This window comes from Calliphora vicina, chromosome 5, assembly GCF_958450345.1.
Source record: "Calliphora vicina chromosome 5, idCalVici1.1, whole genome shotgun sequence".
Lineage (NCBI taxonomy): Eukaryota > Metazoa > Arthropoda > Insecta > Diptera > Calliphoridae > Calliphora > Calliphora vicina.
In genome coordinates, this window is record NC_088784.1 from 21,457,040 (window position 1) to 21,481,983 (window position 24,944).

Consider the following 24,944-nt stretch of genomic DNA (forward strand, 5'->3'; position numbering starts at 1 on the left):
TCCAAAACTCGAACACATGTTGCAACACGTGTTAAAAACTATTTAGATTGAAGTGTTTGGGAAGTTTTGCCTCATCCGCTTTATAGTCTAGACCTTGCCCCGTCCGACTACTATTTGTTTCAATCAGAGCTGAACGCTCTCTCTGGGATACGCTTCACTTTTGAACAGAAAAAAATATATAGCTCTTGTTTTTAATTTTTTTTTTTAAACTTTTATAAAATTTGTTTTTCTTATCAATAAATATGGCAACCCCATATTTTTTTATACCGAAATAATCTGAAATACCGTTACCAATATAATCGCAGTTGCCGTTACCGAATTTTAAATTATAAAAATAACTATTTTAAATTTAATAATCTTCAGAATTTAAAATATGTATAATAGAATATCAATTTTGTCAAATTATTTTAAATTTTATTAAATTTATTGAAATTACCGTTACCGAAATAAGAAACTGCCGTTACCACTATTTCACCGATACCGAAATTATCAAAATTAACGTTACCGTTACCTGTGTAACGTTTTGAATTTGAGTGCGGAACATTTCTTTTGTAACGGATTTTATAAACCCTGTGCGTAAACTCCGCACCCTGATTATTTGACAAACGTTTTCCAACACTGTTTTTGTATATGAGTGCGTGTGTTTGTTGTTGTTATTGTACTATACAATCAGCAGTGTTTATTTATCGAACTAAAGGTATGTTTTTAAACAAAACGAAAATCGTAATTTAATTTTCCAATAAAGCCATCTAAATTTCAATTCGAATAGCTAAATTTAACAACACATCTTCCACAATGGGCAATTATTCTTTGGAAATCTTTAAAATGGCCATGTACATGACATTTCCCGTTGCAATGTTTCACATTTTCAATCAACCGGCCTACTTTGAAGAATGGGTGACCAAAAAGAAGCGTGAACTCTATCCACCAGAAAATTTGGGTCATCGTGAAGCTATCGAACAGGCCATACGTGATCATCGTGAAAAACAAGATTTACAAATAATGAAAGCTCTCGAGGATATTGAGAAGAAACAAAAATTGTAAAAGAAAAATGTGTGACGAGTGGCTGCCAGCCACTTGATGTGTGGTGGCTGAAAGGAAATGCAGAGCAGTGTATTATGTAAGAATGTGTTGTAATTTTAAATTTAATAATTATAATATAAAAATATATTGTTATTTTTTAGAATAAAACTAAGAAAATCAAACAAATTGTGGTTGCCAGTATTTTAACACGGGAGATTTAAGAAAATAAGGAGCATTGTGGTAGGGTTGTCAAGTTTTATTTACTTATTTATGTTAAGGGGAAAATGATGGGGTATTTACATTTAAAATCATAAATGGAAGATATTTTGAAAAAGCTTCATCCGATTTAAAATATTTGATCAGATTATCAGCCCAATTATGAATAAAAAATTCCGCGGGAGTTTGTTCCCCGGGAGTTTTTTCTCATTGAAATTGAATAGGAAAAATGAGAAAAGGGAAAAAACTCCCGCGGAATTTTTATTCATAATTGGGCCGTATAGTTCCGAATATTTAAAGTACTAAGAAAACATGTTTGGCAGGTGGAAATTGTTTCAAATAATTTGAAAAGTAATCCGATAGCTCAGTATAATTTTGTCAAAAGTTTGAAAAATTTTATAAATTTTTCAAAATATATTTTTCACACCATATTTTTGCAAGCTCAAAACAAAATACATATTTGAATGGCTGCGGAAGCTAAACTATTACCACAATATGTGGCGGGTTTATCGGCTGCCATGGGCTCTTTTGCTCTGGGCACTGTTATTGGCTGGACAGCTCCCGTAGAACCCGACATTAAAGATGGCATATTGGGTTTTGATGTTTCAAGTGCTGAATATGGCTGGATTGGTTCTATGATGGCCTTGGGTGCGGCCTGTGTTTGTATACCCATTGGTTATGTGATCAATGTGATTGGTAGAAAATGGACTATGTTGATATTGGTGCCACCATTTGTGCTCGGTTGGATGTTGATTCTGTTTGCCTCGAATGTTTTAATGCTGTATGTGGCACGTTTCTTGTTGGGCATGTGTGGTGGAGCCTTTTGCATTATAGCACCCATTTATACAACGGAAATTGCCCAGACCAAAATACGCGGTATACTGGGTTGTTTCTTTCAAATGCTTATCACCAGCGGCATTTTGTATGTGTATGTGGTGGGCGCCATGGCTGAAGTTATGATCTCCTCAATTCTATGTGCTGTTGTGCCCATTTTAATGGCCTTACTGTTTCTTTTGCTGCCCGAATCACCGGCCTTTTTTGTGCTTAAGGGTAATATGGAAAAGGCGCAAAAATCTCTGCAATGGCTGAGGGGCAAGAATTATGATATATCAGCGGAAATGTCTGAATTTGTGGCGAATGATAAGTATGCTAAAGACAATCAAGTTTCAGTGGCAAAATCTTTGGTGAAAAAATCTACTTTAAAGGCATTTGCTGTATCAATCTCTCTCATGCTGTTTCAACAACTCAGTGGCATAAATGCCATTGTCATGTACTCTACGGGTATATTCAAAGATGCCGAAACTGGTTTTTCGGATACTACTTGCACCATACTAGTGGGCACAATGATGGTAGTGGCTACTTTTGTCTCCCTATTTTTTATTGATAGAGCTGGTCGTAGACCCTTATTAATGGTGTCGGCTGCATTTATGAGTGCTTGTACCTTTGGTGTGGGATTTTATTTCTTTAAGAAAGATGGCGATGAAGAATTTGCTAAATCTATAGCCTGGTTACCGGTTGTCTGTTGCTGTTTATATGTCATTATGTTTTCGTGTGGTTTTGGCGCCATACCTTGGCTTCTAATGGCTGAATTATTTTCTGAAGATATTAAGGGCATAGCTGGTTCCATAGCGGGCACCACTAATTGGTTGGCTGCCTTTTTGGTAACAAATACTTATCCGTTTGTAAGCGAAGCTATAGGTATTGGTCTAACATTTTGGATATTTTCCGCCTTAACGCTGTTGGCGGTGTTCTTTGTGCTGTTTATGGTGCCCGAAACAAAGGGTAAGACATTTTTGGAAATTCAAGCTATTTTGGAGGGTAATGCTTGATCAGAACAGAAGTAAGTTGTGGATATTGCAATTAAATCATTTTGAGAATTTTAAATATTCTACTTTTGGGAAAAGCAGTTTATTTTGTTGATACCTATATGAAATTTGTAATTTGGATGAATACTTGTTGATTTTTATTGAATTGTTATTTTTTATTACTAAATGATCCCGAAATAAATTTTTACATGACTAGAAGTGTCACAGAATTCCATTTTTAGGTGTATGCTGGATTTCCAAAATTAAACGATTTGTAAACGAAAAATAATTCTCGGAAATGCAATTTTTTTATATCTTTAGGCCTAGGATTTGTGATGATCGTGGCAAAGTGAGAGAATTTAAAAAAGATGAGGAAATAAATCTGGTGCCGAATTTCCGCACTCGTGATCGAATGAACTATCGTATCGAAAAATAATTTCGATATCGTAATTATAACAAAATGTACTAAATTTCATGCTCAATATCGAATGCCGTAATCTCAAATAAGAAAATTACGATCGAATTTACTCGATATCGGATGCGGTAATTCGGACCCTGAATTTCTAAACGGATAATCCGATTTTAATAAAACTTTAGAAGAGAAATAGTTGAGTTTAAGCTTTAAATTTGGTGCACGCACCTCTTTGCAAAATTAAAAACTATGAAAATCTAAAATACTGTACTGTTGTTATATATGGATAATCTAATAGCTGAGGTCCACATAAACCATCCTTACATTTATATATTATCTTTTACAGTTTAAGAGATATTCAGGCATGTGATGAAAAACGATCGTTTTCAAAACTGATCGATTGATTTCATATTCAATTTTTATTTTATTCCGTATTTTTTATAACAAAAAAACAACAAAATAAGCAACTCTCCATTTGTTTACCTTAATTAGTGTGAAAATTTAATTTCGATAAATTCTCTTTTAAACAAATTCGAATTTGAAACTAATATGACAAAATGATTCAAACAAACACATCACACCTTTTGTCGTTTTCAAATCGTTTTCGCATCAAAATCGTTTTTCATCACATACCTGATTAATTTAATTTTTTGACCTATGTATTTGGGTTTGTCATAGTATCCAATCATTGTCGACAAAAAAGTTACATTTGAATTCTGAAATCCGATGTAATTTTTTGTTTAATCGATAAAGAATTTAATTCTAACCAACCACATTATCTGATGGAGTGGATGCGCCTTAGATTCATCATTTATAACTCATATTAACACGAGGGGAAGGGGGATCCAAGGATACGTTCCCTCAAGTTTGTCAGAGCAGGGCATTGGCAGAATAGATGGGACACAGTCTCCTCCTCTTCTTCGTTTTGACAACTTCTACAGTAATCGTTAAACCAAATGCCATAAATAGATTTGTCCTGCCGGCAACTTTATGTAAATCGGAATCTTTTAGGAATTAAACGAATCAAACTGTATCTCAATAAGCGAAAACAAAATCGATCAGAATACGGAATTGGAACCATTTCGAACGGAAGATCGATTTTTGTTCCGAAATATGAAATATTGGCCAAGTTATTAGAGAATTTAGATATTAGAAACGATTTTTTGTCAGAAATATGAGTGATCACAGATCGTGCTTCTTTTTATATAAAAAATCGATTTTTGGTCAGAAATATCAGTGATAACAGATCGTGCTCCTTTTCTTGATTGGACAAATTATTAAGAAATTTAGATATTTTGAGTTTTTATATAAAAAAATCGATTTTTGGTCAGAAATATGAGTGATCACAGATCGAGGTCCTTTTCTTGATTAAACGCTTATTGGCCAAGTTATTAAGGAATTTAGATATTTTGAGAGTTTTTATATAAAAAATCGATTTTTGGTCAGGAATATGAGTGATCACAGATCGTGCTCCTTTTCTTGATTAAAATCATATTGGCCAAGTTATAAACGAATTTAGATATTTTGAGTTTTTATATTAAAAAATCGATTTTTGGTCAGAAAAATGAGTGATCACAGAACGTGCTCCTTTTCTTAATTAAACACTTATTGGCCAAGTTATTAACGAATTTAGATATTTTTAGTTTTTATATAAAAAATCGATTTTTGTTCAGAAATATGAGTGATCACAGATCGAGCTCCTTTTCCTGATTCAAGTTTGAGTTTTTATTGGACAAGTTATTAAGAAATTTAGATATTTTGAGTTTTTATATAAAAAATCGATTTTTGTTTAGAAATATGAGTGATCACAGATCGAGCTCCTTTTCTTACTTAAACGCTTATTGGCCAAGTTATTAAGGAATTTAGATATTTTGAGTTTTTATATAAAAAAATCGATTTTTGGTCAGAAATATGAGTGATCACTGATCGTGCTCCTTTTCTTAATTAAACGCTTATTGGCCAAGTTATTAATGAATTTAGATATTTTTGGTTTTTATATAAAAAAATCGATTTTTGGTCAGAAATATGAGTGATCACAGATCGTGCTCCTTTTCTTAATTAAACGCTTATTGGCCAAGTTATTAACGAATTTAGATATTTTTAGTTTTTAAACAAAAATCTATTTTAGTCAGAAATATGAGTGATCACAGATCGTGCTCCTTTTCTTGATTAAATGCTTATTGGACAAGTTATTAAGGAATTTAGATATTTTGAGTTTTTATACAAAACATCGGTTTTTGGTCAGAAATATCAGTGATCACAGTTCTCCTTTTCTTGATTAAACGCTTATTGGCCAAGTTTTTAACGAATTTAGATATTTTGAGTTTTTATATAAAAAATCGTAATTTTCAAAGTTCTATTAAGGGTTAATTTTAATTCTTCTGCGTTTTTTTGTAAATACTAGACTTTGTGTTATATTTTTCTTAAGTTTCATCAAAATCAGCCCAAAAATGTATAACATTTCGCTATCTTTCCATGAGAAATTCCAAATATTGAAAAAAATTGACCTTTGACCTTCTCGATTTAAGGGTTAACGTTTTCCGATTTTAGTAAAACTTTCAGACTATATTTAGAATTACCAGGACTATAATATTCTGAATAGCTTTTACTTAAAAATCATAATATGGTAAAAAAATTTGTTTTTCTTGAAAATTGCAAAATTTAAATCGCAGTTACGGAAAAACTATAGGAGGTATTGTCATAATTTTTTCATATTTTTATTCTCTATTATGTTCTAAATAAATCCCAATGTGATGATCAAAAAATTCTGAAATTTTTAAAAATTTTAAATTGGAGTTTTGAAACTGCCGCTAAAAAAAAAATTAAATTTTTTTGGTCATACCTGCGAATAGGTTAACGATGTCCTACGAAGTCAAAAACTCATATACAAGTAAATATGGATATATTTTAAGGAAAAATAAGCTTATATTTTAATATTTCTCAAAATATGTTAATTTTGTGCCCAAATTTCTTGTTCTAGTGGCCTGAGGTACGACCTATATCCTTTTTTAGGACTTGGCATATTTTCTTATATGTTTTTTATGCATTTTATGCAATTAAAACTGGCTTTTTTAATTATAATTTAAACAAAAAACTAAACTTTTTTCCAGGTCAACATTTATTCTCATTTCATTCAAAAAAAAAAAATAACAAACATCTTAAAGATTACGTTTCATGAGTTTACTACCTTGAACCTCGTCGGGCAACCAATCGACCAACGATTTGAACTCATGCAATTCACAACAGAATGTATAACCTTTTGTGGTATCTGGGAAGTTGGCATGCAATATACCCGATTGTTCACACACATTCGTGCAAACTTCCTCAGCCGGACCATCCTCTATATAGGGACTGTTAACGGTGACAAAAACTATAGCCGAATCACTGGCCCGATGTACCAAAACCTTAAAGTAATACTTAGGAACTTCGATTTTTTGCGTATCATCCAAATAGATCTCTACTAAATCACCATTCTCTGTGGGTAATTCCAAAATACCCATATAACTATTATAGGATTCAATGTCATCCTTATAGGAGGCGGAGACAGCACGTGCCAATTCCTCAACTCTCAGCCAATTGCCGGCATTTATAAGCTGAAATTCGGGCGCCACATTGGCATAATAGTAAGTGGCCAGTTTTTCATAGCCGAAAATAAAATCAGCATCGGCCGCTAAATGGCCACGGGCCAGAAAGTTCTTTGTATCGATGTAGGTTTGATCGCTGCCGAAATACATTTCAAAACGTTTGATTTGATTTTTCTGTGTGTAGAATGTATTGGCTTTGGTGGTGGTGAATTTCATGCCATCGGCGGTGAAGGAACGGCGGGTACCTTCTGAAATGGAGTCTTAAAGGAAGATACGATATTAGTTATTAGGGAAATATGAAAACTGGAATTATGGATTTTTATAGTAAATTTTAGAGATCCATTTGTTTTTGCAAGAAATATGTCTTTAAATTTTGAAAATTCTTTTAAAATCTTAGAGATTATATTGAAGGGAAAGACCTCAGTTATTAATAAATTTCAAACAATTAATACTTACAATCCATAGCAGCGCCATTTAAAATGCCGCGGGTGTAAAAAGTATTCTCCGTAACATTACTGTAGCATATTTCAAATACTGGTCCATAAAATGCACCCTCAACAATGAAACCCGTTTCATAAATATAACCCTCACCATGCGAACACTCGTCGGTAGTTATTTTCATTGAAGAACTGGGTATTGATTTGCACACCAACTCACTGAGAGGTTGCTCATTATTATTCGAATCCACAAAATTGCCTTTGGAACATTTCAGTTGTAGGGTGTTGAAAGTAGTATTCTCAAAAACATTTTTATTGCCGGTACAAGCCAATAATAATTGAGTGCCTTCTTTTAGGGTGGTTACTTCACCGGTGGGTTTGAAGAGTTTAAAGTCATTGCCTGACTTAGAAGTCAAAATAACGGGAGCAAATCCTTTAATATCGGTGGGCAATTTTATAGAACAACCAGACTTTGCAGCAGCAATAGCTAAAAGTAATTAGTTTGAGTTTAGTTTCAGTTAAAACATATTTATTTTTTATTATTATTATTTGTTTAAATGTTTTCTTTGCGTGCCGCCCCTTTAACCCACCACATGCTGTATAGCAGCCGATTAATAGACCTAATAACTTCCACATTTTGCTTGTAACAAACGTTCAAAATAAAAGTATTTGCTACTTTAAATGGTTTTCTAAATTGCTTAGCTGTATTTATAGTAAATTTTAAAGTTTAATTATAAAACTTTGTGGTATTAAAATATCCATATAAATAAATATTTGTTTCTATCTACAATACATATTTAAATAGATTTTCAGTTAAAAGAGAGAAAGAAAAAAGGCATTTTTAATTTAATGGTTGGTTTGTTGAGAATTTATTTAATATTCATTTAGAAAAATGTAATAAAACTTCATAATAATTTACTGTAATCGAATTGAATAACTTACAATTTCAGAGATATTCTATTAAGACATGAAATTGCAAAGATTTTTTTGGGGTAAACATGTTAAGAAGGAACTCTTATTCGAATACAACCGATCAAAATACTAGGGCTAATACAAAGATTTAAAACCTAAATCAGTTGTTGGCATAAAAAGAACATTGGATAGTGCGAAACGCATATATGTCTGCTCTTCGTAATGTAGACATGCATCCCAATTCCCTATCAGATAATTCAGAGAAGCTACTAATGGATCGTTTCCCTTTTGATCGCGATCTGTATTTCAGAATATTAGGCTATTCTGCGATCCATCAATACTGCATGCTACACGTTCAATAAATATCGCGATACTGGATCGTGGCCAATATATGTATATTGAACGTGTATCAGTGCCTTAAGAACCTAGCACGAAGATCTCCCAGACAGTTACATAAAAAGTGAAAAATTGTGTCTCCCTCTTCTTCATTTTGACAACTGCCCAAGTCTTCCAACATGGGTGCCAAAAGTGCAAGTCCCGTGACCACCGCCACAGCTAAGTTGTAGGCGTTGTATTCCAAGTAGTCTTGTGATAGATTCATTCATCAATCATGTCTGAGCAAGTTCATAGTAGGCACAATATTTTGGTTGTTTACAACCTTCACACAACAAGTAATTGCTCCATTCGAGTACAACCGTTGAATGTCTCATCCCATTCCATTCAGGGAAGCCCGGCATTCCTGTACTAAATTCGATGTCGTATAAACACTTGTCAGGGATTTAATCTCAGCTTGGCTGGCAGTATACATAATATACAAATATTCCGAGAGCCTATCGCGTAAAGCCTAAAGACCGTGTTCAATACCAACTGCTTGGTCTGATCTAATGAATACTGGAATCCACTTCAATAGTGTGAAAAATCATTCTCCTTAATACCCGTTCAAAGAGAACGCAGTTTGAGACCGGGATCCATTGCCCCCACCAGTCAGAGGCCTCTTAAAATAATATCGACTTAGTAACCGTACCAACTAGCCAATTTACATTTCTGAGTTTTATACCCCATCTCGTACCTATGGCATTCTTGCAGGCATGTGTAGCCATCATAGCTTTTGAAGTTCTTCCCAAAGTGTTTAGTTTCCAGGATAGTTTTCTGTGCAGAATTAGTATTTTGCGCTATCAAAGAGCGTTTGTTCAACACCGTTCATTAGTGGTAACGGGAAGATACACAGAGAAAACAAATTTGTAGTAGCAGCCGAATTTGTAGCCAATCGAATAATTGTGCCTTAGTGACCGAATTTCACAGTTGTGGCTATCAAATTTTACAAAGAATAATAAAAGTTAGGTTGCTTCAACCGAAATTCCTCTTTATCAAATGATGTTTTGTTGATAGAAACGAAAATTTCTTTACTCGGATTTCCACTCAATACTGCACGACTTTGTATTTTGAGTGCATTCTCCATTCGATGGGATATAGTGCCCAGGTAAATTCCTGAAACTGCAACCGCTACGTCATTGCCATAGGCGACAGTTTTGTAATTCAGGGAATCCAGCCTCTTGAGCAGACAGTTCATAGCCATATTCCAAAAAAGTGGAGATAAGTCACACTCTGGGAAGTGCCTCTTTTGGTAGATTTAGAGATCGTAGTCGTCCCAAGATCGGATGATCCTAAAGTTTAAATAGGAACCCCCCCCTAGGGAGTGCCTCTTTTGGTAGATTACACTCATTTCACTGTCAATACTCTACGCAGTGTTCCTCGCTAGTATTATCCAGAATAATTTTTCGTCAATTTACACGTACACAACCCGATTGTAAACAAAAGACATTAAAAATACAAATATTTCAATCAGTTGCTTGATGTTGTTGCGGATATTTTATTGTTTACCCATACATGCACACAAATTTAATGCCTCTTTTTGCGGGACTATGCTCTATCGAGTGCATTCTCCATTCGTTGAGATTTAATGGCCAGGTGGATCCCTGAAATAGGCATAGCTGGCAGTTTTGTAATTCAGGGAATCCAGCTTCATGAGCCATTGAGTACCCTCTCTCTTTTGTTAGATTTAGAGATCGTAGTCGTTCCAATTTTAGATCGGATGATCCTAATGATTAAAAAGTATCTGATGAAGCTAACAAAAGATTGGTCCAGTCCCAAATCATGTAGGGCTGATTCTATAGTTGTAGAATCTACATTATTAAAAGAACCTTTTATATCCAGAAAGGCCACTAGTGTGTAATTTCCAAATTCGAACGATTTCTCATTAAACTATCTACAAGCGAGTGAGGTGCCGTCTCAACTGATTTTCCCTTCATTTAAGCATGTTGAATGGTAGATAGTGATCTCTGGTTTACCGACATTCTGATATGAGTGTCAATTATTCTATCCAGGGTGTTGAGCAAAAAGGAAGATAAGCTAATCGGTCTAAAATCCTTTGCATGTGACGCTTTCCCTACCTTCGTAATGAATGTTACAGTACATTCAGTCCATCGATCGGATATGTACGACCATGAAACCAAGGCATAATAAATTCTGATCATCCATGGAGTGACTAACCCTGCAGTGATTTGCATACCAGCTGGTATAATGTCATCCGGTCCTGAACGTATAAGGATCAGAGCTTCGTATTGTCGTCAATTTCGATCTCGGCAGAAAGCCTGACGTAGTTACCGACAGCCTTCTCATAGTAGTTCACCTACCATCTGTTTAGATATAACCCTGTTTTAGGCAGAATCTTGTGCTAACGATTGGTCTCACACGAACTTTCGACTCTTTCGTAACCTGATTCGTGCTGTTTATGGATAAGTAAGCGATCATGTTCGGCCCCTGATGGCTATGTGTGCCGAACATTGATCTAAATGATAACTAAACCAGAAATAGTTGTATTCAAATAATATTTGTTAAGCAATGTGGGATATTCAGAAAATATAGCTTTCTTTAGTACTGGCCCCAAAGAAATTTCACTGTAACAAATTATTACATTTTGTGCACAATGTGTAAAATTTTATGCTAAAATTAGTTGTAAATTTAACAGAATTTTGTTATGCGTATCTAACAAATCAATCTCACTTCATTCACAGTATTTAAACGCACTTCAAGTTCAGTGTTTTGCTAATTTAATACAGGCACTAGTAACATAATTAAAATTGCTTTTTTAAATGCAACTAATACTTTAATTTATGCAGCAAGCTACAAGCAGAGCTTCGAATGAATTAATTCAATGTAAGCTGGATTCACGAAAATATTAATTCAGAATTATAAATAACAGCAATTCAGTATATAAAACCATTCCCAATAAAACAAATTATGTAGCTTCATTCAATGACTTTTATTTGAAAATAATTCATTCATTGTTGAATTAATTCATAACAGAATTTGAATCATTAAATTGTTGTTAATTCAAAGCTAGTACTAATTGAATTAAGGAATTAATTCTATAAAGAATGGATTCTTATCGGAATGAATTTAATAAGTTTGAAGTACTAAATCCTGTGAGTTAATTCGTTATGAATTCCGTAATGTTATCTTAACCATAACCATTAACACAATTTAAATTGATTTTATTAATTGAATAAGAAATTAATTCTTTTGAATCTTTGGCTGTTAAAGAAAATTTTTAATAATTTTCTTGAAATGTTTCTTTTCTCCTAAAAAGGGTACTTTCAAATTCGTTTAAATGTTATTATTTTTAATAATTTTGCTGTTATATTAAAAACCTATTAAACATTTAAACAATTTATTATTTAAACTAATGTATTTAACCAACTATTGTTAAAATTTCCTCAATGTTATGGTATTTTAGTTTGCTTAGCCAGTTTATTAAAACATATTTATTTTTCTTTTATTTTTTATAGACTTTACTTTTTACTTACTTTGTATAATCTTTGTTGTAAAAAGTGAAATTCGATATTGAATTTACTTCATTCTATTCATCTAAATCAATAACGTAATATTTACTTATATAGCATGACTGACTCTTAACGTCTATTTATTTGACACGTGGAAAACTAACGTTAGACATATTCTCCCCTGTTCTGTAAACCGCATCCATTAATAACTTTGCAAATGACAGGATATCCATGCTGATGCTAAAACACCTAGGCGTGTACCTGACAACGGTTTCTAACCTGTCTGTAAGGAGCTTTACAATCGGGGTTGTCATAGAATTCAATCATTGTCGTAATTGGTTTCAAATCGAATATAAAACAAATAACTTACGATTTCACGAGACCAATGTACATTTTCTGTCATTTTCAAAACCGATTCCGACAATGATTGGATTCTATGACAACCCCGAATACCCGATGTCTGAAAAATGGGTAGATTGATCCCATTGCTAAAACCTGGGAAAATCGCAAGCGAGGGACAATCGTATAGGCCGAATTTCCTCTTGTAACCTGTAGCGAAGACACTCGAAGCTCTTCCTCCTGCAGCTCGTTACCAGCATGGATTCCGTAAGATGCACAGCACCACCACCAAGGTTGCCAACTCTTCAGCTCAGAAAATGGCTAGATTTTGAAATAAAAATGGCTAGAAATGGCTAAAACCCAAAAATAACTGAATACAAATTCAAAAATATTAAAGAAATTTAGAAATTTGCCACGAAGTCTGGTTATGTGTTAACTAATAGTTATACTGACAGTTTTTAACGGCAGTAAAACTATTAGTTAGCACCTAACCAGACTTTGTGTTAATGGGGGTTAGAGATTATAAACAGCTTTAAAAAAGTTTCGAACATTATATTGTCATCAGATTATTTTAACAGTTTTAAAAAGTTTTCGAACATAATAACACAGGTCAACAGCAAAAAAGCTTTTTGTAGTCATCAAATCGATGAAAGCGGGTAGTAGACATGGCAGAACAGATCGCAGTAGCATTGATAACAGCCTGCGATGCATCCATGCCAATCAAACGGTCAAACAATAGAAGGAAGCCAAACTACTGGTGGAGGCAGTATCAAAGATGTACAATTTTTACCGACTTCGTGTTAATGGGGTTTAGCAGATTTACAGATTGTAATATCAATATTTTTTTTTCCTTTTTGATAAATTTTCCTTTTCAAACAATTTAGAAGACTGTTTTCATAAAACCAATAAAATTCTCATCAAATCATCAACAGACGAACTTGTTTAAAAGGACTGTTTCTTTGTCATTTGATAAAAAATACTGTTTTATTTTTAAAAAATTACTAAAATCTTCAAGAAAAGTATAAAATAAAAAAGGCTAGGACAAAATAAAATGGCTAGATCTTCCGGCTAGATTAAATCTAGCCATTTTTTTATGGCTAAATGAAAATAAAATCGCTAGATCTAGCCGGAAAATGGCTAAATTGGCAACCTTGACCACCACAGCATTATTCGCCATAGTCACTCAGATCTCACAGGGCTTAAATCAGCAGAGGCCTTGTGAACGGACTATCCTAGTGGCACTCTTCCAGGACATCCTGCAGTCCACAATGCCCAACAACACCAAGAGATGGATAGTGAACTATCTGAATAGCAGGCAGTCGTTTGTAGAGTTTAGAGACAAATGCTCAAAAACCCGTAGAGTTAAACAAGGAGTCCCTCAGGGCGGGATCCTGTCGCCGCTCCTGTTTAACTTCTACCTCTCTAAACTCCCAGTTCCCTCACAGTGCGTGGAGGTAATCACCTATGTGTACAACAGGTCATTACGTTGATAAGCTTTGCGGTATGGTAAATGGTTATCTCAATGAAATCCACAATTTCTTCACTCCACGTAACCTGCAGTTATCAGCAACGAAGTCATCGGCAACACTCTTCGCCATCTGGACGACGTTCCCACGACAATTGGATCTCCGTACCAGAACGACCCAAATCATATTCGGCCAACGATTGTCAACTCAGCGACAGCTGTACAAACCAAAAGTTTTTTTTCCAGGAAAGAACAATCGGTCACAGTCGAACTATTACAACAACAACCATCTGGACGAAAGAGGTAAAACGCAACTTGGGCATCATGGTCGACGACGCGGCGTACAAATTCCAACAGTGAACCACCCGAAAATTTTGGGTGTCACTTTTGACCTCCTCAGCATACGCCACTGCAATCACGCATAAACTGCGAAATAGGAACAAGGTCCTCAAGGCACTGGCCGGCAGTACTTGGGATATGGACAAAGCAACCTTTATAGTTACCTACAAGACGTTTGGTCGGTCAGTGGTCAACTATGCTGCTCCAGTGTGCTCGTCTTTGTTGAGTGATACTCAGTGGAAAAATATTCAAAGCTGTCAAAACTCAGCCTTAAGGACCGTCACAGGCTGACTTCAAATTACCTCCGAACACCAGCTTCACGAGGAAACCAAGGTTTGACCGGTCAAGGAACACAAGGTCATGTTGATGCAACATTTCCTTTAATGATGTCACCGGAGGAGTCTCGCCCGGGGCATGTCAGTCAGGACCTACGGAAATACGAGGAGAGCATACAAAGGTATGTGCAGGATCCATTTGATCGCCGCTCGTATAAGACAACTTTGAAAGATATTCACAGAGACGCCATCAATTCCGCGGTTGCAAGATTCTGTATGAATGTCGTACTTGGTGGCCGCCTCAGAGGAGACATATTCAAAGCTGTCAAAACGCAGCCCTAAGGACCGTCACAGGCTGCCTTCAAATTACCACCTTGAAGGTTTGACCGGTCAAGAAACACAACGTCATGTTGACGCAACAGTTCCTTCTGGGATATCATCGGTGGAGTCATCCAAACTTCAACCTCCCACAGTTGGAGTCTCCCCTGAGGAATGTCAGACAGGACCTACGGAATTACGAGGAAAGCATACAAAGGTAGGTTTTTTTTAAAAAAAAAAAAAAGAACACAAACTGCGAAGCGTTTTGCTTGTCTGCAGAAACACCCAGAGTCTCTGGCAGGAATCGAACACGCAACCCCTGGATTGATAGTCCAGCACACTATCGTCTAGTCTATCGGGGCACCCAGGGGCCCGATCAAATGTGCAGGATCCATTTGATCGCCGCTCGTATATGACAGCTTTGAAAGATATTCACAGAGACGCCATCAATTCCGCGGTAGCAGGATACCGTATGAATGTCATACTTATAGCAGACGTCGAGAAGATTCTGTTGCGTAAAACAAGTGTAATTTTGGCACAACTATGGATCAGGATGGAGCATGACACCCTCTACATATTCAACTGTTCAGCCAACACTACTTCAACATGGATTTATGAACTCATCCTGTCGAAGTAGCACAATTTCTTGGACTTGAACAACTTGCAGAACCCCTTAATTAAATTTATACTCTTTCAGCCGAATATAACACTCTTCCTTGTGTATACCCATCACCTTCTTGAGAAAGGTTTGTCATTCCATTTGTAATTTCCACAATATAATTTTCCAACCCTATAAAGTATATATATTCTGGATCCGTATAGATAGCGCAGTCGATTAAGCCATGTCCGTCTGTCTGTCTGTCCGTCTGTTGAAATCAATTTTCTGAAGATCCCAGATATCTTCGGGATCCAAATCTTCAATAATTCTGTCAGACATGCTTTCGAGAAGTTTCCATTTAAAATCAGCAAAATCGGTTCACAAATGGCTGAGATACATATGAGGAAAAAACCAGGACAACCTCGATTTTTGATCTATTTTTGACTATATCTGGATTACTAAGTCATTAATATACAGCCCAATTATGAAAAAAAAATTCCACCGGAGTTTGTTCCCTGGGAGAATTTGAATAGGAAAAATGAGAAAAGGGAAAAAACTCCCGGGGAGTTTTTATTCATAATTGAGCTGATAGACAATATGGATATCTAATGATAGATATTTCAAAGACCTTTGCAACGACGTATATAAGACCATAGTAAGTTGGACCTACAATGGGTCAAAATCGGAAAAAATATTTATTAAACCGGAAAAAATTTAAAAAACCACAAAAAAATTTCAAAATTTAAAAACAAAAATTTTTTAAATTTAAAGAAAAATTAAAATTTAAACAATTTAAAATAACAATTCGAAAAAAAAAATTCCAAAAAATTAAAAAAACAACTTTGGAAAACAAAATAAATTTTGTTTATCTAAAAATATTTAAAATTTTTATTTTGAAATATAATTTGGTGAAGGGTATATAAGATTCGGCACAGCCAAATATAGCTTTCTTACTTGTTTTTTATTAATAAGAATAACATGTTTTTGTTTAAATATTTTATATATATATTTTTGTTTCTTTTACCATTTATTTTTAATAATATTTATTTATAAATTTATGCTAAACATAAGAATTTATTTCCAAGTTTTATAAAAAAAAAGAATTAGCATTAAATATTTGAGCTAATAATTTAATTTTTCCATTATAAAAAATATTGAATTCTATATAAAATTTAAACAATTTATGAAGATTTCTATCAGTAACAGTAAGTAAGTAAAGCGAATTAATTTAATTAACAAATACAAAAGTCTTTTACTTACAAAATAAGTTAAAGATTAGAAAATTTTATTTATTATACGAGTAGTTTTTTGGGGTTTCTTTAAAATTACATCACATAAAGCTGCCAGCAGCATTTCTATTAATAAAAAATTATTTTAATTTTAGTTTGATTTTCTTTTCAAGTATTTACATTAAATTAAATTAAGATTAATTTGCTGTTTAGCCATAATTTGAGTAGATTTAAAGGTTAATTATTTCTATATATAACCTACAAATCTAATCAGCATGGCTGTTGGGGCAATTATTTAATATTTAACTTATGTATATTTAATATTTATGTATAAAAAAAATACAAATATTTAGTTTAAAGCCAAATTCAAAAGCTACCAAAACTTCTTAATCCATATAAGATATCCTTGAAGTATTTATTATAGAGTTTACATGTCAGTCATCTTTTAAAGTTCACCAACATTTCAAGGGATTATGAGCCATTCATATCTTGTCACGAAACGATCCATGAATGTATTATTCCTGTAATGTAAGAGAAAAGAGTAACATAAGTAATTTGTTGTTTTAATGAATGTTTTATGTTCTACAAAATATGTATATTAAAATTCAAAACTTGTAAAAGGAGTTTTTTAAGCCCGATAGAATTTCCTGTCAACGAACTGTCATACTGCACTCACTTTTTTGACATTTATAATCAGTTTACTCTGGCATATCATTATGAAAATATGGGCGCTTGAACAAAGCTTATCCAAATTATAGACAACTGTTTTATAGCAAAATTGTGTTCAGTGATGAGCATAATTTGTAGGGTCTCCACAACAGACCCTACAGACTCCTGAAAAATTAACCGTTTGGTGACATGATCGCACCTTATTTCTTCAAAAATCAAGCCGGTATTCGCGATAGAAATCGATCATTTAACCATCGCCCTTAGTAAAATTTTTACCCACTACCCAAGTCACTCACGAAAATAAATTGTTGAAATTAAAAAAAAATGTTTTTGATCATTTACTCAGTGATGTGGTTTGACCGATATTGATTTTGTTTGAAAATGGCTTTTCAAATCGGTTAATTTTATGCAATAACCTTTTGACCTTTCATATCTCTAGTAGGTTCTTAAACCTATCAGCTGATTTTATTAACTTATTTAGAACATAAAGTATAAAATCTATGCAAATTTTTAGTTTATCTACTTTCATAAAAAGTTTCTAAACTAAAACTCTTTACTCTTCAATAATATTAACAATTTTACTTACTATTTTCACCAGGTGATAAAGTTATATGTATATCTTCTCTACTAAGTACTGGTTCTTGAAACGAAATAAAATTTTGCACAAAAACAACATTATAAATAAAATAATTTCTTGAAAAATTCTTTTACTACACAAAATATTAATGTTAAAGTTTTATTTTTATTAAATTTAAGTCAATATTAAGTTATTTCAAATATTTACTTAATTATGACACAAATGCTTGAGCTAATACATAAAAAATTAACTTATTAAATTAATAAATACAAAATAAATAAACAACATGCATAGAAAAACTGTTTATTATTTTTGGAATTTGATGTTTATTTAACAGTAATTTTCACAGTCACAAATTAAATCTAAAACAATCTCCCCTGTTCGGTAAATATAATTCCAGTTACATATTCACATATTTTGGTGTTCGGTAAATTGAATTCACATGATTTACTCGTTTTACTTTCGAGTAAACAAACCTGTTTCAAAGTAAAAAATCGTGCGATTTGCAGAAGCCTTTCGTTTTTGAAAATCGCTCATTTTTGAAATCATTCGATTTACAGAACAGGGGCGAATATATTCGATGCCATTTTGTTTAAAATATTTCTGTTATAAAATGAACAAAATCTTCTTTAAGGTATTTATAGACGGCAATACTGAGTATTAACACTTTTCAAATTTAAAATATTATTGAAATCATTCGGTATTTCAAGAAATCATTTCAAACAAATATTTATTGTTTACACGATACTATTACAAATATTTTATTTCTTTGTTGATTGATATTTTTGTGAAAACTTTATTTTTATTTTATATTTTCTTGACATTTTTGTTTGCCCTCTTTTTATTTATAAATACATACCCGATACATATGAAAATAAAAAGTTTTTGAATTGTTTTAAACAAATTTTGAATACCGACCGTAAATCAAAAAAATCATTTGTATTTTTGGAAAATCTAATACAAATTTTGTTTAGACAATGAAATTGTATTATGTTACTTGAGTTTTTGACAAATATTAATATTCAGTATTGCCGTCTATAAGTACCTTTAATAAAATATAAATTTATGAAAACTATATAGGGTGTGTGATAGCAAATGATTTCGAAAACGAAACGATTTGAATACGAAAATTAGAAATCGATTTCGAACACTCAACGATTTGATGAATTTTTGTTTTGTAAATTGTTTAAAGTTTAATTTTGAGACCTTTAAATTAATGTATATAACATTTTTGGCCTATATACATATATAAGAAAATAATAAGAAATTGCTTACAAAATTATTCTTTAAATCGATCGTTATTCATCATACCTTTCCAAAGTACAAGATAAGTAAGAAATACACTTCACCAAAATATACTTTAAGAAAAATATTAAAAACAATTTTTTTTCACCAAAATTATATCTCAACAATTTGTGGGCTGTAATCGTGGAAACTTCTCGAAAGCATGTCTGACAGAATTATTGAAGATTTGGATCCCGAAGATATCTGGGGTCTGATTTCAACAGACAGGCGGACATGGCTTAATCGACTCCGCTATCTATAAGGATCCAGAATATATATACTTTATATTGTGGAAATTACAAACGGAATGACAAACTTATATATACTCTTCTCACAATCCTATTAAATTTTGATAAAATTTTTGGTTTAGAAACTCAATAATTATGTAAAATTTAATAAATCTTTATTTATTAACAAAACTCAATGAAATTTTCAACGTTTTTTTAAATTTGTCATTATAAAAAAGTATAAAAAAAACCTGTCAAAAGGTTAATGGGAATCCCGCAATTCCCTAAAAAGATATTTTTTACAATTTTGCCCATAGGGTCCACACTTCCTTCGGGGCTGCGAAAATACTTTGGGGATAAATAGGGAACACATTAAGGTTTACAAAGCTGCTTTTCGTTTTCTGACCCCAGCTTTGGGATTTTAGAACATGTGGCCCAAAAATTAAATTTTGATAAAGAAAAAATAGGTCAAATTACGAAGGGCGTAGGGCCGACATATTTAAAAAATAGGACATGTTTTTTGATACCAAAATATTCTCCGTAAAGATACCTTACAGAAAAACATTAAATTAAATTGTTATATGTTTTTAAAGAATGTTTTTTTTTAATAAAAAAGGAGTTAAGTCACCTTTTCAATCAAAAAAAGCACCAAAAATATACTATTTTTATACCTTTGCCTTCGTGAGAAGGGTATACATACACATCTGCTCAAAATAATAGATACACCAAAATTTATTTTTTAAAAACGAAAAAAAATAATGGTATATTGTAAAATTATAAAAAAAATTCAGTCGATTTTTATTTATAGTTAAAAGGAGAGTAAAAAACAAAAACAAAATATTTCATAATTAATAATAAATATTATAAAGTAAATTAAATTTCTTAAATTTCGAAAAATTTGGTGCTCATAATAATAGATACATTTTTAAAAATTCTTATTAAACAAAAGCTAATAAATTTTATCTTAAAAAAATTAGTTTATTATTAAAGTAAAGCTAGTATCCAGTATATCCACCTTTGTTTTGTAAAACTTTCTCCACTCTTCTGGGCATACTGGATATCAAGTTCTGACACTTCTCCAATGGAATCTCGTACCATATTTTTTGCGTTTTCTCCCATAAATCGTCTTTATTTTTGAAAACTTCCTTCGAAAGCCTTATCTTTAATTCACTCCACAAGTTTTCTTTTGGGTTTAAATCAGGGGATTGGCTGGGCCAGCTTAAAACAGGTACGTTATTCTCCAAGAACCAGTTTTTAACTAATCTTGAACTATGTTTTGGGTCGTTGTCCTGCTGGAATGTCCATATTAATGGCATATTTTCCGTTGCATATGGAAGCATTACGTTTTCCAATATGTCTCTATACCCACTAGCATTCATGGTATCTTCTATTCGGAATATCGGACCAACACCATTCCATGAAAAGCAACCCCAAACCATTATGTTTCCCCCGCCATGTTTTACCGTCTTTTTTGTAAATTTAACGTGGAATTCATTTCCTTTTGGTCGGCGTACATTTCTTTGGCAGTCGTTTCCAAACAAATTTATTTTTGTTCCGTCGCTCCACAAAATATTTCTCCATTTTTTTTCGCCTTCACACCCGGACCATTGTAAGTGCTCTTTAGCAAATTCTAATCTTGTCTTGATATTTTTTTGGCGCATTAGTGGCACTTTTCTGGCAATTCTTCCCGGCAATTTAGCTTGTAAAAGACGACGACGAACTGTTTGTGAACTGATTTCGTTACATAGCTCCGCAGAAATAGCTTTCGATGATATAAAAGGGTCTTTTTTAACCATAAGGACGATCCGCCTATCTGTTTCTGGACTGGTTTTCTTTGGTCTACCGCGAGTTTCTCTTTTTTGTTTTTTAGATAAAGCATTTTGGACAAAATGTAAAGATCTTCCTATGCTCTTTGCTATTTCCCGTAATGATTTTCCTTGATTTCTCATCGTTTGAACAATTTTTTTCTCATCTTCGGTACAATGATGATTTCGTCCCATTTTCTTCAAAAGAGTCCTATTTTTTATAAAATTGTTGCTAAAATTTAAATTATACTTACTGTTTCACGTAAATAGGAACAAAAAATTGCACAAAAAAAAAATTGTATATAAACAAATTACAAATTACTGATGTGTATCTATTTTTATGAGCAAATAATTTTTTGTAATTCAAATAAATTCGTTTTTAAAAATCAACATGAAAGCAAATAGTTGCCAGATTTTTGACTGACATGACATTGCCAGATAGAAATTTTAATAATATGATGTATTCTTAACGCTTGCGAGGAAATTTTCAATGTTACCGCCATTTAAATTTTTTCCAATTAGGTGTATCTATTATTTTGAGCAGATGTGTATATAAGAAAATAATCAGAAATTGCTTACAAAATTATTCTTTAAATCAATCGTTATTCATCATACCTTTCCAAAGTACAAGATAAGTAAGAGATACACTTCACCAAAATATACTTTAAGAAAAATATTAAAAACTATTTTTTTCACCAAAATTATATCTCTACAATTTGTCATTATAAAAAAGTATAAAAAAATCTGTCAAAAGGTTAATGGGAATCCCGCAATTCCCTAAAAAGATATTTTTTACAATTTTGCCCTTAGGGTCCACACTTCCTTCGGGGCTGCGAAAATACTTTGGGGATAAATAGGGAACACATTAAGGTTTACAAAGCTGCTTTTCGTTTTCTGACCCCAGCTTTGGGATTTTAGAACATGTGGCCCAAAGTTGAAATTTTGATAAAGAAAAAATTGGTCAAATTACGAAGGGCGTAGGGCCGACATATTTAAAAAATAGGACATGTTTTTGATACCATATTAAAAATTAAATTGTTATATGTTTTTAAAGAATGTTTTTTTTTTAATAAAAAAGGAGTTAAATCACCTTTTCAATCAAAAAAAGCACCAAAAATATACTATTTTTTAAATTGAAAATCGTTTATTTTTGGATCCATAATTGATATTGCTCTGAAATCGTTTGTATATTATTGGAAATTTAGTTTGTCTAACTAACAAAAGTACGTCCTACATTTTTAAAAAAGCGGACTAAGGTATGGCAAAATTTTTAAATTTAAATTTTCTCGGAAATTATTAGAGATAAATTAGCTCATGTAAGCATGTTTTTTTCAAGACCTAGCGCTTTCCAAAAATATTCGATGTGAAACAAATAAATGGTACGTGTTTAAAAATTTTACATGTCGAAGGCAAGCTTTGAGTCCCCATTCCATTTTAATAACATAATCTCAAATTTTATCCCGATCGGACCAGCCGTTTAGACATGACAGATTTTGATGAATCAATATATCCGCTATATTCCAACATAGGTTGCTATTTAAAATCGAGAATAATCATGTAGGTCAAAAATCGGGATTACTAAGTCATTAATATAGACAATATGGCTATCTAATGATAGATATTTCAAAGACCTTTGCAACGACGTATATAAGACCATAGTAAGTTGGAAAAAATATTTTTTAATCCGAATTTTTTTTTACCAAAAAACAATTTAAAAAACAAAAAAGCTTTTTTTAAAATTTAAAAAATTTTAAAATAACAAATCGAAATTAAATAAAATGTATAAAATTCGAAAAATAAATTTTGTTTACCTAAAAATATTTAAAATTCGTATTTTGAAGTATAATTTGGTGAAGGGTATATAAGATTCGGCACATCGAATATAACTCTCTTACTTGTTTTTGTTTAGATAAGTTCATTTTTGGTCTTACAATATCTCAATTAGCTTCAAAAATATGCCACTTTAAAACTCCGTTCTTCAAAAATATTCATATTTTAGCTTTTCAAATTCTGACAGGAGCCAACTGACAGATGCCTGTTGAAATGTGAAGTATTGCCCTTTCAGTTAAGAGGCGGGATATTCAAAAAGTCACGGACTTAAGAGCATAATTTTCATTTTGAAATACATTTTTATGAGCATAAAACACTTTTTTAAATGTTTAAACTTCTTAAGCATTTTTTAGTGTTTTTGGACACTGCTGCTATCTACTTTATCTTCCGTATGGCCATTGTTCAATATCTGTAAATCGGTTGAAGTTCTGAACTATTTTATTTTTTGTTTCCCATTCCTTTGTGTTCTGAAACACATACAGCCCAAATATGAATAAAAAATTCCGCGGAAGTTTGTTCCCCGGGAGTTTTTTCTCATTGAAATTGAATAGGAAAAATGAGAAAAGGGAAAAAACTCCCGCGGAATTTTTATTCATAATTGGGCTGATAGTAAAAATCAAATATTTACAATATTAAATTAAAACCCATCATTGGCGGCCATTTACTTTTAGTTTCAACTTTATTTTTATATATATTTTTTTTATAGATTTCATAGTATTTTTTATATATTTATTATTTATATGCATATTGAAAGTATGTACTTTTTTTTAAATAATTTCCTTTGCTATATAGTAATAGAATGTTTCACATAGATGTAGATCGTTTATATATAGTATATGTATATTTATATACCATTTAAAGATAAGAATTTTTAATAACTATCACAGATTAATGATACTTACACAAACAATAAAAACAGTGATAAAATGTAATAAATGTGTTTAAATATTTAAGTAGACTTTCTTTTTTCTTTTTCAAAATATAAAATAAAAAGACAATAATAAACTCATACATATACAAACATATGCAGTTAAATTGACATGCTAAATAAATGGAAAGTAACATTAATTAAAGAAAAAAAAATATTTTTATATTGCGGCTTGTTTGGAGGAATAATTTTTAATAGGAAAACGTTTTGTAGGGATATTTCATATAAAATATTGAATATATAGATAAATAAACATAGAACGGAAACTCTGCTGTCAAATAACTAACTCAGTTGTCAAAAACCTAAGTGATGAAAATTTATATTAAAAAAAAAATATGGGCCTGGCTCACTAAATGCGAACGAACATTTTCTTTCTTATTTTATATTAAAATAAAAATAAAATAAAAAAAATTCTAATTTATTTGTTGTTTTCAATATAAAATACGAAAGAAAATGTTCGTTCGCATTTAGTGAGCCAAGCCCTATGTGTTTGTGTGATAGTTTTGAGAAAATTTTTTGTTTGAGTTTTTTCTAGTTTCCGCTCTATGTGTATTTCTCTATGATTGAATACATTTTCGAATTTCCTTGTATAAAGCATAGAAATTCGAATGATTTCCTTTTCGAATCGAATTAATCAAGTTTTTTAAAGTATCATTGCAATAATTTTTTACAATTGCTGTAAATTTCAGCTCCATGCTGACATTTACACTTGATTTCATATAAAATCTTGTGAAATGAAAAAAATAAAATATCTACATATCGCTTCCTTACCTTATAGAAAGTTCCTAACTAACTTTTTCATTAATTTACAGGAGAAGGAAACAACTTAA

General features: G+C 32.1%; 3 protein-coding genes across 3 annotated transcripts; 2 read left to right on the forward strand and 1 right to left on the reverse strand.

The window, feature by feature from the left end:
* Positions 1-648: 648 nt before the first annotated feature.
* On the forward strand, positions 649-1,209 carry LOC135960826 (protein PET100 homolog, mitochondrial). The gene is made up of 2 exons (XM_065512222.1): positions 649-697; positions 770-1,209. The coding sequence occupies exon 2, from the start codon at positions 796-798 to the stop codon at positions 1,042-1,044; it is 249 nt and encodes an 82-aa protein (XP_065368294.1). The 5' UTR covers positions 649-697; positions 770-795; the 3' UTR covers positions 1,045-1,209.
* Positions 1,210-1,636: 427 nt separating this feature from the next.
* LOC135960673 (facilitated trehalose transporter Tret1) lies at positions 1,637-3,263 on the forward strand. The gene has a single exon (XM_065512017.1). It carries the CDS (start codon positions 1,704-1,706, stop codon positions 3,066-3,068), a length of 1,365 nt encoding a protein of 454 aa, XP_065368089.1. The 5' UTR covers positions 1,637-1,703; the 3' UTR covers positions 3,069-3,263.
* Positions 3,264-6,568: 3,305 nt separating this feature from the next.
* LOC135961035 (uncharacterized) lies at positions 6,569-8,148 on the reverse strand. Its single transcript, XM_065512501.1, has 3 exons — positions 8,068-8,148; positions 7,497-7,964; positions 6,569-7,300 (listed from the first exon to the last, which is right to left on the reverse strand). The coding sequence occupies exons 1-3, from the start codon at positions 8,111-8,113 to the stop codon at positions 6,615-6,617; spliced, it is 1,200 nt and encodes a 399-aa protein (XP_065368573.1). The 5' UTR covers positions 8,114-8,148; the 3' UTR covers positions 6,569-6,614.
* Between the last annotated feature and the right edge of the window lie 16,796 nt (positions 8,149-24,944).